This window comes from Cynara cardunculus, assembly GCF_001531365.2.
Source record: "Cynara cardunculus var. scolymus isolate 2C chromosome LG 4, CcrdV1, whole genome shotgun sequence".
Classification (NCBI taxonomy): Eukaryota; Viridiplantae; Streptophyta; class Magnoliopsida; order Asterales; family Asteraceae; genus Cynara; species Cynara cardunculus.
Genome location: NC_037531.1, coordinates 17674845 through 17685723, shown reverse-complemented (window position 1 = coordinate 17685723; position 10879 = coordinate 17674845). Strand labels below are relative to the sequence as shown.

Here is a 10879-nt window from a genome sequence, read left to right as displayed (position 1 = left end):
CGTTATGGCTATTTAAAATCATAGATCAATGCATATTTTTATAATATATATTATTTTGAATTTTTCTTTACTATTTTGTTTGCATTAAATAACATATTATATTATCAAGGATTTTGTTTTAATTATATTATGAAATGTTGTACTTACTAATTTTTCAAGATGTCCTTTTTGATCATTTTACATTTTTCATCAAACTTATCAATTAGTTTTTACCAAATATGATTTATTCATCAGCTAGTTTATCAGTTAGTTTGTCAAACATGACCTTAGATGTAGAAAGAATGTACTTATAGAGAATATGCGAAGATAAGTTTGTTACCGTTAAGGCTTTCACCATATCCTCCCTTGAATGAGCAGCAGAAATACATATACGTGCTCGAGCTAATAATAGAGGGGTGGCTGGAAAAGCAACCGTCACAACCGCTACCTGTTAGTAGTAGTCAATCACAAATCATCATCTCTTTCACGTCACGTTTAGCAAACATAAGTTAACTTATTTTTTGAGCTTATTGAAAAAGTCTCATTTGATAAGTCATAAGTTATTAAGCTATTTTTTTGAAAAGTTACTTTAGATTGTTCATTGGGGCTTTTTCCATTTTTTTCTTCTAATTATGCAACTTATATTTTATATAAATCCCACAATTTTCTTCTACAAAAAATGACTAGTTTATTAGCTAACAACTAGATTATGGACTATTTGGTCAGTTTTCTATTAGAGCATCTCTAATGGAAGTTCTTGTAAGGACCAACTTCTTCTACTTTTTCTTGCTACATCATTTTCATGTCATTAAATTAAAAATCTATATAAAACTCCACAATGGTAGTTCTTAGTAGAACTGCTATATAGGCTCCGTTTATTTTTTTAACATCAATTTTATAAAAGAACTATTAAAGCCAAAAATATACAAAAAACTATGAAAATGTCAGTTCACACAAACATCAATATAAAAACCAGAGTTCTTGTACAAGAACACAAATAATGTATCTTATAAGAACTTTCTCCAATGGTAATTCTTGTAAGAACCTACCATTAGAGAAGTTCTTAACTCATATAACTGTCTGTGTGAATTAATCTGTCTATATAGATCAGAAATTTTTTTTGTTTGGAAGAAGTTTTTCATAGATATAATTTTTCAAGTAGGAGGGAAAGGTTTTGGGAAAAAATTGGCTTTCTACATAAAACTCTCCCCTAAAAGCTTACCAAATAAACCACTTTTTAGATCATTAAAACCCTACCAAATAAGCCCGTTAAGCTTGCCAAACATAGCTTTCATAGAAGAAAAAGAAGCAAATAGAATGATTCTACAAGGAAGGAGAAATGAAACATACCTTCTGCTTTAGGCACTCCCTTGAAAAGGCCGGAATTTTTGCAGGATTATAAAGCATTATAGGCATTACAGGCGAATCGTTATCCCCTAGAACCTCAAACCCCATTTTCTGCAGCTCGGACCTAAAATAGTTGCTGTTTTCCCGAATTTGGGCGAGCTTTTGAGCCCCTACATTGGACACCAATGGCAGTCAGAAATCTGTGGAGAAATATGTGCAGTAACATTTAGGGGCCATTTACCCAAACATTTACCCGGTAATCACCTATCAAAATAGTATCGTATGCAACAATTTATCCGGTAAGCTTTTATCAGGTGAGATTGTAATACTTCAAAACGATATTGTATTCAACAATTTACCTTACCAGGTAAGAGTCATTACCCAAACTTACCGGGTAAAACTCTCTATCCTTATCATTACTAAGATTCTCGACCCTTGCCATGTTTATCCAGCAAGGTAAATGACCCAGTAAGCGTTTGGTAAGCGGCCTTAAGATTTATAGTCAAGGGAACAAATTAACATCTAGTTATAGGATTTACTGACCTCTATTAGAGCCATCCTCTCCAAGAATAACCTTTATGGCAGATAAAATTTGCTCAGCAGAAGGAGGTGAGATTGACGTGGCATATATATGTGCAGGGCAAGTGTACTTCAAATATTGAATTAGTTCCTGAGATGGAAATAAAAAACTAAAAGAGATAAAATGCCCGTACGTTTGATTCATGTAACACGATATACGTATAATTGATGACGGTTTACAAAGGAAATGGTAACACAAAAAGGAAAAAAAAATTATAAAGCAAAAGTAGCATACCATTAGTTAGAGATGCACAAGACCCACGATTTTTAGGCCCAGGACTGGGCTTTTTGGGCTTAATCAGACTTTTCCAGGCCTTATTAGGTCGGGCTTTTCTGGGCCCGGTCCGTACCCAAAATTTTGGCCTAATCGGGCTTTGAGGCCCAGGGGCTGAGGGCTTCCGCTTGGGCTTTTTGTACATCTCTACTGTTAGTCATGATATAAATGGCTATTAACACATGCAAAACAAGGTAGCCTAGGTACGCGAAGCATCGTGTGAGAATGAATAGTTAAGGTGAGAGGTGTAAGAAGGATCAGGACCCTTGATCACCTTTAATCTCAAACTCACTCATAAATCATGTTTGATACAGGGATTGGTCCGGTGCATCTCATCCTAATGTAGATCCAAGGGTGTGGAGATCCCTTCTTACGCTTCTCATTTCAACTCTCCTCAATGGAACTCAACCCAGCCTAGGTAAATGTCTATGTTGGTAAATGATTGTGCCAATGTTTGGCAAACTAGTTGATAAGCTAGATGTTGACTTAGTTGACTTATAAATCAGTTGTTAGCCGATATACTAGTCATGTTTGGTAAAAACTAGTTGATAAACTAGATGATAATGCAAAATAACCTAAAAGGACATGTTAAAAAATGAAGTGGAAAAAGATAAGTGGCATAATTGGCTTATATGTTTCTACATAATAGGGCAGGCATGAAGACAAAGTGCAGAGAAGTAACAAAACATGTCATTACAAATCCCAGCAAACAAAGGCATCAGAAGTTTATTGATTACTAGAGACCCACATGATAAAAATATAAATTAGAAGCATGATGGTTGTCAATTAATCATATACCTCACCTGATTAAGCATAATCTTCCACTTGGCTGTAAGAAAAACCAAGGATTCCATTTCTACAGAAAGCAGTCCTAAGAGGTTGAAAAAGATAGAGGTGAAACAAACCTTGGATCCTGCTATATAACCACCGCATGATCCAAATGATTTTGTGAAAGTTCCCATCATCACATCTACATCAGCGGTATCCACGCCTAAAAGCTCGCAGACACCTCTTCCTGTTTTCCCAATTGCACCAATACTGTGAGCTTCATCCAAATAGACGTATGCCTGCAGCATATAGAAAGAAAAAATAAGAACAGTCTGTAGCACATTGGCATCCAAATGAAATCCGACTCCTAGCTGTCTCTTTCTATCTGTGATTTGTCTGTGCCATGTTCTGTTATCTGTTTATTGCCCATATGTTAAATTTTAGTTCAATCACCAATTTAATCATCCTTTCTCAAATTAGAAGTGGTTATATGCTATTCTGGTATTCGATCTTGCAGTTCCCTAGATTCGATACTTGTGGTTATCACAACCTTTAACTTGAGGGACTAATGTCATATAAATGAAGAGTTGCAAACAAGTACAACATATACATAAGAAGACTTTTGGACTTATGCATGCATGAAAAGGAAATAGTAGGCACTCTAAGTTTCTAGCATTAACTGTAATTTGGAAATTCTAGTTGCTTCCAATACCAAGTCTAGGATATTAGTATCAACTGACAAGATCACTTTAAACCAAACCCACAATTTCAAGGTTTAAACACCATAAACTTTGATTGAGATACCTATCGTTTGAGCACAGAAAAGAAAAAGGTTTTCTGAATGAAAGCACCACACATTTATGAGCATTAGAGTATAAAAGGAAGGCCTCCAAAATGAAGCGGCCCTCACCCATTCTTTATAGTGTTTATGTACAAAAATAGGTATTATGTTTTTCTTAGTCCTTATTAACCATGGTATCCGACACATCTGGCCTAATTAGTTTACAAGGTCCATGCAAATTGGTTCCTCGTATCAACTCATGGATCGAATACCAGATTGTGCAATGCGAACTTGAGGTCTCTTCAGTCAAGGTTCCAACCCTTACCCACTATGCCAACCCCAATATTACTTGGGCACTATAATTACATCCGCTCAATATAAAGATGTATCTATAATAATGCCAACCCATATACATTGAGCATAATTATATAGAAAAAAATGAAAAGAAAACCAAAGATAAGAAACAACTGAAAATTGGGATCACGCTAAAATGAGATATGCAATTCCATTTAATATCAATCATACCTATAAAAGGACTTCAAATTTTCGATAAAATATATTAATAACCTTATATTTTTTGCATATGGAAACAATCTCAGGAAGTTCGCAAAGTTCCCCTTCCATGCTGTAAATCCCCTCTACAACCACAATGATCTTTTTCCAGGGTCTATGTGTTCTAGGTTGTCCATCAGCAATGAGTTCCCTCAAGACTTTTTCCAAATGAGAAGGTGCTGCACAGAAAAGTATAATTGAAGCAAAGAACTAGAGAAGGATGGTGAACAAAATATACCAAGAAAATCTGCTGCCCACATTTCAAATAGAGCTGTCTACTTGAGCTTGTTAAACAAACTGTTTGGATGGTTTTTTCATCAAGTTCTGTATGAATAAAGTCATCTGCTGTGGGTTAATCTGTCTCTATAGATCAAGAAAGGTATTTTTTGGGAGGTTTCTTCATAGATGGAATGAGCGTGCTTTTTAATTGGGATAGACAGCTTAGAAAAAAACTTGGCTTTCTGCATAAAGCTCTCTCCTAGAAGCTTACTGAATAAGCCACTTTTTATATCATTAAACTACTACCAAACAATCATGTATAGCTGACTGAATAAGCTGTGAGTCTCATTAAGCTTATTAAGCTGCTAACAAACAGGCCCTTACTGTTATGTTGGAATACGCGAATGGTAGCACCTGAACCTCGAGCACCATTGACAATAGAATTGTGGTTGAGAGAATCACTAATTATCAAGCCTCCCTGTGTAAATTGCCATAAAAAAAGCTTGCGTAAAATGGTTAGTTGTCAAACCACATTGTTGATATCACTCATCGTATAACAAGACATACTTTTGCAATCAAGACAGGAAGGATAGCAGAGTTAGTAACATAGCCCATGCCAGTAACTAAAGCAGCTGGTTTCCTAACAAAATTAGCCACCACGTCCTCCAATTCACAATGCAATGCTGTTGTGCCTGAATGTGTCATTGCATACAAAGATAACAAATGAGTAACAGAAGTTCCTTGGACAGGACATGTTACAAGGGATGGGATGATAATAGAGATAATCAATAAAAAAACAGTAAATAAAAATGTTCAAACAAGAAAAAGGAACCTCCTTCAACACGAGTACTGCAGGTGCTAGCGGAGTATTTCTTCAAACACTCAATTACACGGGGTGTGCAATATTCATCTGCTGCAGCAAAGCCAAGGTAATTGTATGACCCCAAGTTAAGGCACCTACTAGTTTTTGTAGTCCGCCTGCCAAAAACATCTGAAATTATCTAGCATCTTTAGGATGGGGTACTTGAATCAAAAAGACAAAGTCATGGAATATATAATAGCATCTATTGGTAAATGCCATTTCATTTGAAAATTAAAGAAGGAACCAAAATGTTAAAACAATTTTTGACAGCTTAAGCTGAATGCACATCCAACACCCACTTCAGTGTCTTGTTATTATCATAGGAAATACGCTCCACCACATCAAACCAAGCATCAGGAGGGCTCGATATAGGCCGTCCAAAACAATCCTACATGTACATGGTAAGAACAAAGTTTTAGTTGCTCATGCACTAGAGATCAATGCGAAATCCAAGCAACCAAATCACTACACTATAGCTAAACTAAAATCAAGAGTTGTATGATTCAGTATAAGTGATCTCTATATCAGGCGAATCATTCTACAGATTTTAAAAAAATTATTCACACCAAATCCTAACCCAAACTTCTTTGTCAACCTCCAACTCAACTCCAAATAGTTAACAGGGAAAATAGCACAAATGACCAAAATACAATGGTGTATTTAGGGAAATAACCAACTTTTTAAGTATTTAAGCAAATAACCAATACTTTCACTAAAATGTTCCTCCAACGTTGGCTAAATGGACGTAGGACTCACGTGGTCTAACCCTTCTGAATCTGGCCCATTGAATAAACAGTCCAATAAGAAATCGATACATTTTTGCTAAGATCCCACCACTTACACATTTTTCAGCATTTTCGCCAACAGCCTCTTAAGTTGGCGAAATGCATAAAACATTGGAAAAATGAATGGACAAGTACCTATTTTTTATGACATGTGGATCTGAAGTCAGCATTTAGCCAACGTTGGAGGAACACTTTAGAAAAGTACTGATTATTTGTGCAAATACTCCAAAAGTTGGTCATTTCCTTAAATGCACCATTGTATTTTAGTCATATGCGCTGTTTTCCCTAGTCAATAATTGGATTTAATGACCAATCTAAATTGAATATTCTTTCAGACGAAGGTATGATATGACATAAATGGACCAAAAATGAGTATACACACACAGACTTCATATAAATAGAAAAGTAAAAAAAATGACTTGCTTTCATGGACGGACCTAGTTCAATGGTTACGGTGGCACGCGCCGCCATTTCATTCCTTCGCCGTAGTGTAAAAAAATTTAGGTTCATGAAAAGTGCAACCTTATTGATTTGTTGTGTGTTACCATATATATTTTGAAACTACAATAAGAACACAAGTTTTATTTGGTAGAGCTGGTTTTCAAGGCTCTCTTCCACCCAAGTTTTCCCATTAGTGTCATTTTCTTAGTTTTTAGCTTTAAATTTCAAATTTATTATGTTTTGAATTTCTTTTCTATAATATAAGACTTGAACACAATAACTCATATATTAAAAGTAATGAAATAGCCACCATGCCAGTTATGATGTATTTGTTTTTTTTATAATTAAACTTAACGCTGACACTACTTAATTTTTTTTTTTTTGAGTCTATACCTATACCTGTTTGTCTGGCTTGTTTTTGGTTTCTAATCTTTCGTCTTCTTCAGAAAGTGTTCATTTGATGCTTGTATTTGAAAATTGTTTTTTATAATCTGCATGGTGCGTGCACACTCTTACTGCATTGATCAATCTACCCGCAACTTTTTAAGCATCTCTTAGTCATGTCTTTGTTTATTTAACCTCATTAATTTATGGAACAACAAACAAATCACACGAACCAAAATCAAAGCAGCAAAATATTTTACCTGAATGCGAAGATAGAGACGACGGATGTAAAAGTCTTCAAGCCCTAAGCAGATCGGTGCATATCCCTTTTAACACATCACATGATAGAGTGATGAACTGATGATTGCTAGTATAGTAATAACATCGGTGAAAGAAATACACATAGAGAGAGGGATGATAATGACGATGACGATGACGGACCTGAAGATTGCCTGCTTTCCACCAATCGATAAATCTTCTGAAGAAATCACGCAATTGGCCAAAAGCGAAGAGTAATCCGTAGCTGAAATAGGTTGTCAATGCTGTCAAATAAGGAACTGTGATCATTTTGGCCGGAGGGATGGATCCTGTATTGTTGAAATAGAAATGATCGGCGGGAGACGGATCTCCGGCGAGATGAGACGAGAAAGAACGGATCGGCGTGAAACAAATCCGATGGCGAGTAGCATTCCTTTGGTTCCGGTGGATCGTGTGTCTTCTACTTTATGCAAATCAGAAGAATGTTCCTATTTTCATGTCATTGCCATCTTTTTCCTTTTTGAGTTGATTATAGATTTAGTCCCTATAGTTTAAGGTTTTTACTAAATTGATCCCTAAGCTTTATTTATTACAAAAAACCTTCCGGATTCAAACTTTTTGTTGGATTTGGCCTTTTGAGCTAATGACCATCCATATTGTCTGTTAACTGTGAGGGCAGTTCTTTCTTTTGGTCATTTTCTTCTGATAATTTTCAAGATCACATGTATCTTCTTTCAACCAACGAATTTAGTTTGGTTCAAGTGAGTTTTAATCACGGAGTTAGTCTCGATAAAGAATAACATCGAAACGGGTCCCTTTGTCGTGAGTGCTCTACATCGCATTTCTCGTCATTGGAGTTCTGGAAAAACCATTTTCTCTTTGTGCATCTTCGACGGGACTCCCCCTAAATCCAAGGGTTTCTTCGATGGGTCTTTTCTGCTTTTTAAAGTTTTGACGTAATTGATTGAATTGAAATAAGAAACAACCAAACTGCGGGACTCATTTGATTTGTGGTTATGGGTATAGTTAATTGGACTGCAGTGTTTCTTGATAATGGGGTGTTTTAATTCCTCTCTGTGTGTTTCTTGTGTTCACATAACAACTTCTTTCAAGAACAAAATCCAGATTAGGGTTATATTCTTTTAGTCTTTTTTTTCAATTTGTTAAGTTTTTGATTTAATGGGTTTTTTTATTATTGATATGGGTTTGATTTAGATTTTTCCTTTATAGGGTTTGATTGTTCATGATGTTTATTATTGAAGAAAAGAAGAATTAAAACACCAAAGGCTCTTTGGTCTAGGGGTATGTGAGTCTAAGGGTTCAAACCTCACAAAAGATGAGAAATGTGTGTGAGTTTATTTATCGTATATAAATATTATATACGTCAAAAAAAATTAAAACGTTAAATAAAAAATAATCATAAAATTACTATTTACACTTGTAATTAACATAGGAGATGTATGAATATTAGAACAAAGGATCAAATACAATAAAAAGTGTAAACCCTGAGGTTTTACGTTATAAATGAAGTTTAAAGAATAATTGCATGAAAACCTTAAACCATAGGGATCAAATCCATATTTTACTCTTATTTTTTTTATTTAAAACGTTAATATTTCGGGAGTGCGTGTTTTTAATAAATGAGTCTCGTACTAGACAATTATGTTATCAGAGGGATTAGATTAAACTATTGTTCTGTCAGACTAGACCAAAACACTGTCATGTCGGTACGAATTGAAGCAGATAAAGTAAATATCCCTTGAGGAATGGTTAGAGCATCAGTTTGAAATCAATCCGCAGGGCAGATCCACTAGTAATGAAATGGTGATACATGCAACTGCTAATATATTCCGCCGTAGTGTAATTTTTATGATGTTTAACAGTGCTATCAATATAGTTCGTTTTGTGCAATCATGAGCATCATTGCTAGAAAATTGAGAGTTAGGGGTCGTCTATCAAACACTTACCCGGTAAGCACTTACCGGTAATATTTAACACTATCATTTACTTCCTGGATAAGATTTTAGTCCACCAAAACGGTATCATATGCAACAATTTACCCGGTAAGCGCTTACCGTGGAAGAGTCGTCGGGTTCACTTACAGGATAAGACTCTTGGTCCTTGTGTCGCTCTTACCGGGTAAAATTCTTGGTTCTTACCATATTCATTCGGTAAGGTAACGTGGTTTGGTGTTCACTTACCCGAGTAAGCGTTTGGTTAACAACCCCTTACATTAACATATCGAACCATAGTTTTCAGTTTTAATGACCAATAATGATAGAACACGAAAACCCAGACTGTAGATACTCGAAGTTGGAACTGATTTCAGTTTCCTAACTCATTTACTTTACATGAAGCCTTTCATTTTCGTCTGCTAAGGAGGCAGTTTCAAATGTTTTATATTGTAATTTGTAACTGTATTAATATATTTATATTTTACATTACGATTATTATTTTGTGATGCCACTGGGAAAAAATTGTAGATCTGTCTGTGTCAGTTTGTATCATGCCTGCCGCAAACGGGTCCAAGTCTTTTTTATATTTAACAAGTTTAACTCTTTGGATGACTTATTTACATTACCATGTACAAATATATAGCTTATCTCGAGCTCGAAATTAATAATTATTGGACTCGTGTCGATGATCGAACACAAAATAAAACTCGTTTAGCTTAACGAGTCGAGTTTCATAATATCAATCTTCGACTCGGCTCGTTCAAAAACTCAACTAAATTTTTCGAGTTTTGAGTCGAGTCATTCGATCATACCCTTATTTGAGTCGAACATACTCATATATTCATGAATCATACGATAAAAAAATATAAAAGTTATCTAACTCACGCTAATAAACAAGTTAATCGATTGCGAATTCGAGCCCTTAACGAGCATCAGCTCGAGCTCGGTCATTCAAAAAAATATTCTAGTTGGAACGCTGATTCGTAAATGTGATTTGGGTTCGATTGGAGCTCAGGCTTGGGTAGAAGCCAGCTTCCACACGACATTGCATTTTCTTTATCTTTTTTCCAACATCAATCTCTACTTTACAATACGGAAATTAATAGAAATATCCATTTTCAGTCTTTGAATTCATCTCTTAGTCATTTTTCTCCCCAAAATTGAAAAATATCACTACTTCTGTAAGTGGCATCTTCTCAATTTTTTTTGATTAATCTGGATATCCAACCCGCTATGCGAGCCGACTAATCCCAAGGCGACCATCTGCTTTGCAGATATCCCGGAGTCACCGCATTTGAACCTCCGTGGCCACAAGAAGATTTTTATTCTTGCTTGGATTTGAACTTGGGACCTCCTGATACTTTTGATCTTTGGATCCAAGCTCAAACCAATCAGACACCACCCTTGTGGTTGGCACCTTCTCAATTTGTGCACGGGTCAAAATGGAAAAAAAGTTTTTGAACCATACTCACAAGTGTAAGGACTAAATATGTAAATTAGGTAAAGGTCCGTGGCTTGCGGAAGTGTTGAGAATAATTTACATATTTGGTTCTTACACTTATGGATCTAGTTCAGAAACTTCTTGTTTTTTACACCTCAATCTCTTCGTAAGTTGTGGAGTTGCTACTTGCAGAGGTAATGACATTTTTGAAATGTCATGAGAGAAATGACTAATAGATAAAATGTGAATGTAAA

At 35.4% G+C, this 10879-nt stretch overlaps 1 protein-coding gene across 2 annotated transcripts in view; it reads right to left on the bottom strand.

Moving 5' to 3' along the window:
- Positions 1-7538, bottom strand: part of LOC112511654 (long chain base biosynthesis protein 2a-like) — an 8301-nt gene extending 763 nt beyond the window's left edge. Inside the window, exons 1-11 of one of the 2 annotated variants that reach the window (XM_025117359.1) lie at positions 7413-7538; positions 7232-7297; positions 5661-5749; positions 5332-5477; positions 5067-5191; positions 4884-4977; positions 4296-4459; positions 3085-3246; positions 1870-1996; positions 1330-1496; positions 320-427 (exon numbers count right to left, since the gene is read on the bottom strand). In XM_025117359.1, coding sequence (XP_024973127.1) covers positions 320-427; positions 1330-1496; positions 1870-1996; positions 3085-3246; positions 4296-4459; positions 4884-4977; positions 5067-5191; positions 5332-5477; positions 5661-5749; positions 7232-7297; positions 7413-7538 — 1374 coding nt within the window. Of the gene's footprint in view, positions 1-319; positions 428-1329; positions 1497-1869; positions 1997-3084; positions 3247-4295; positions 4460-4883; positions 4978-5066; positions 5192-5331; positions 5478-5660; positions 5750-7231; positions 7298-7412 lie in introns of those variants that run through there. The other variant, XM_025117360.1, reaches the window with a different exon arrangement.
- Positions 7539-10879: the final 3341 nt, after the last annotated feature.